The 2,692-nt window shown below is 41.2% G+C and overlaps 1 protein-coding gene across 1 annotated transcript; it reads right to left on the bottom strand.

Annotated features, from left to right (window-relative positions):
* Nucleotides 1–69: 69 nt before the first annotated feature.
* TEOVI_000680000 (WD domain, G-beta repeat, putative) lies at nt 70–1,437 on the bottom strand (the record flags this gene model as incomplete). The annotated part of the gene is made up of 1 exon (XM_067222859.1): nt 70–1,437. The coding sequence occupies one exon, from the start codon at nt 1,435–1,437 to the stop codon at nt 70–72; it is 1,368 nt and encodes a 455-aa protein (XP_067078960.1).
* Between the last annotated feature and the right edge of the window lie 1,255 nt (nt 1,438–2,692).

The raw sequence follows: 2,692 nt of genomic DNA on the forward strand, positions 1-2,692 counted from the left end.
TGAGAGCCGACGTATTCATGCAGATAAGAGGAAAAACAAGGAACCGTATATGAGAGCGATGCTATACACTCAGTTAAAACTATAAACCATAGCTTTGCCATCATCCCCTGCCGCCACCAGATACTCCGATGTTGTACGTATTTCACGCACAGCTGCCCCATTAGCGCCCAGCCCATAGCAACATTTACCATCCAACACATTATGTACCAGCAACCAACCATTTCCACCACCAGATAATACCAACGGACCAAATGTCTCCATCGAGTAAATGAAATCACGGTGATCAGTGAAGTTATGAACCACTGCAAAACCAGCACGCGGATCGAGCGTGAGGATGACCTTATCCGCTCCGGCAGTAATCAAATATGGAGTTTCATCTACCGAGCGTATGCTGCTTATTACACCACCCGGGTGAAGCTCACCTTGGAATATGGGCCGACTGCCGGTACGGGGGAAATCCATGACGGTTAAAACCCCACCCTGATCCCCAATAGCAGAAAGTAATCCCACACTCGTGTGAAGTGTATGCCATAGCGAACCTATTTGCCCACGCTTCGTGGCCATTGTCGCAAGGCACTCGCCGCTCTCCACATCCCACATTTTAGCAGTCCCTTGGCGATCACCTGAAAGTAATTGCGTCCCGCACCACGAAAACATCATCACAGGGGCTTTGTGACCGGCAAACGTTGCAATACACCGCCCACCAGCTCCACAATCCCACAGTCGCAGCGTCCGATCATAGCTACTGCTCAGAGCAAATCCGTTATTGCCACACACTTCCACCTGGCTGATGCTTCCAGTATGACCAGTTAAATCAGTACAACGAGCGGGACCGGAAGCCTCCCATAAACAGAGTTTACTATCCATCCCACCCGAAAGAATCTTGCCGCTGTCTGGTAGAAATTTGCAACACGTTACCCACTCGGTGTGACCGTACTTTTTTGTGTACAGATTTCGCTTTTCTGCTCCAGTGGCGAGGTCAAATACCTTGAGTCCATGATCCGCGGAACCCACGACACAAAGACCCCTCTTTTCATAAACATCCATACACAACAAGTTACGGTCACTGGCATCAAAGCACAAACCTGCGGGGTCTGAAGGTCCTCGCTGCCATGAAGTTGGTAAAGCAGAAGCAAGGATGGATGTCTTATAGCGAGCCAAGAGGTTGCCGCCCTCCGCATGCCGCTGCAGAGATTCGGGAGGTGGTTGATGGGCCGTTCCTCCATACACTTCATTCATTAGTTCATCCACCTCTTCAGCAATTTGGCGGCCCCGGTCAGTAGTGGGATTTGTTCCATCACGGCGGTGTAATTCATTCACAACTGCTTGCGGTCTCTGAGGGCTGCTGCATGAAATTGTACTGCCCCTCGCTGACCGCGTTAATTGTCCTCTCGGTACCACGCGACCACGACCAGGACTGATGGAACGCTGTTGCATTTGAACAAATGAAATATTAACTTCAATTCCGACTCTTTCCTTTTGTGTTTTTTTTTGTTTTTCAGTTTGTTACTTACGTATTCACTGCTGATAGCAGGCTGCTTTCTACTTTCTTTTCTTCCCTCTCTTCTTTTTTTTATATGTTACCTCTTTGCGTAATTTCCTCTTCAAACACTACTCCTCCTTATAACCTATAGGTTAAAATATCTTCTATTTATTTCGCGGTAATTGTAGTACTCGCAAATTTATGCAACAATAATTTTCGTCACTTGAGCCAAATGCAGATTTAGCACGGACGCAATAAGCCGAATATATATATGTTATAATGAAATCAAAGAAAAAAAACTATTGAGACAAATAACTGCAGCGCTTTGAAGTAAACAACGTCGAGTTACACTATTTACCTCATTTTATATATTTTTAATTTATTGTTCAAAGAAAAAAAAGAGTGTGACAGCAAAAAAAAAAAGAAAGAAAAAAGAAGAGAAGCAGGCATCGCGTATCACACATTTGTAAAAACACTAAGAGGAAGTGTTGGGGAAACAGAATAAACAAAACGATAAATATATAGACATTTCTTTATGGACAAGGGAACAAGAAGCGAAGCACGTTAGCGTAAAGCTAATATATATATATATATGCATATATGTCAACATTTATTGGTTACGTTTAAGTTTTTTTTTTTTAACTTTACGTTATATTTTATACGAGGCGCGCACAGTGAGAACCCCTAAGAAAATATATATATATATATATATACTGACTCACGCGACACCCTTTGCAACAATAACAACGACAGTAACCAAAAAAAAACATATTTATATGAAACAAAAAAATTGCACCAAAAACGCCACCAACATAACGAAAAAAGAAATAGACAAACACAAAAACAATCGCCAATTTTTTTTTAAACGAATTTCTTCCCATCATTTCTGTCATTTTTCTTATAATTTATTCATCTACTCAATAAATAGTTAGATTCTTCTCTGCAGAATAGATAAATGAATGTAAGAAAAAAAAACAAAAGTAAAAAAATTCTGGCAAAAGTTTTAAAGTGTTTTGTATGGGTGGTAGGGGGACAAAGATGTGTATTATTATTGTCATCATCTTCATCGTCACGGTGCTTCTATACGGTCGTTACATATTCTTTTTTTTTTCTCTTTCTTTCTCTTTTGATTCCTTTTTTTTTTCCTTTTTTCCAGCTCACATTTCTGTGTTTCCTTCAACTGCATGTGTCTCTTTTTAATTTTTTTTT

The sequence above is a fragment of the Trypanosoma equiperdum genome, assembly GCF_001457755.1.
Source record: "Trypanosoma equiperdum strain OVI genome assembly, contig: ctg_1711, whole genome shotgun sequence".
Classification (NCBI taxonomy): domain Eukaryota; phylum Euglenozoa; class Kinetoplastea; order Trypanosomatida; family Trypanosomatidae; genus Trypanosoma; species Trypanosoma equiperdum.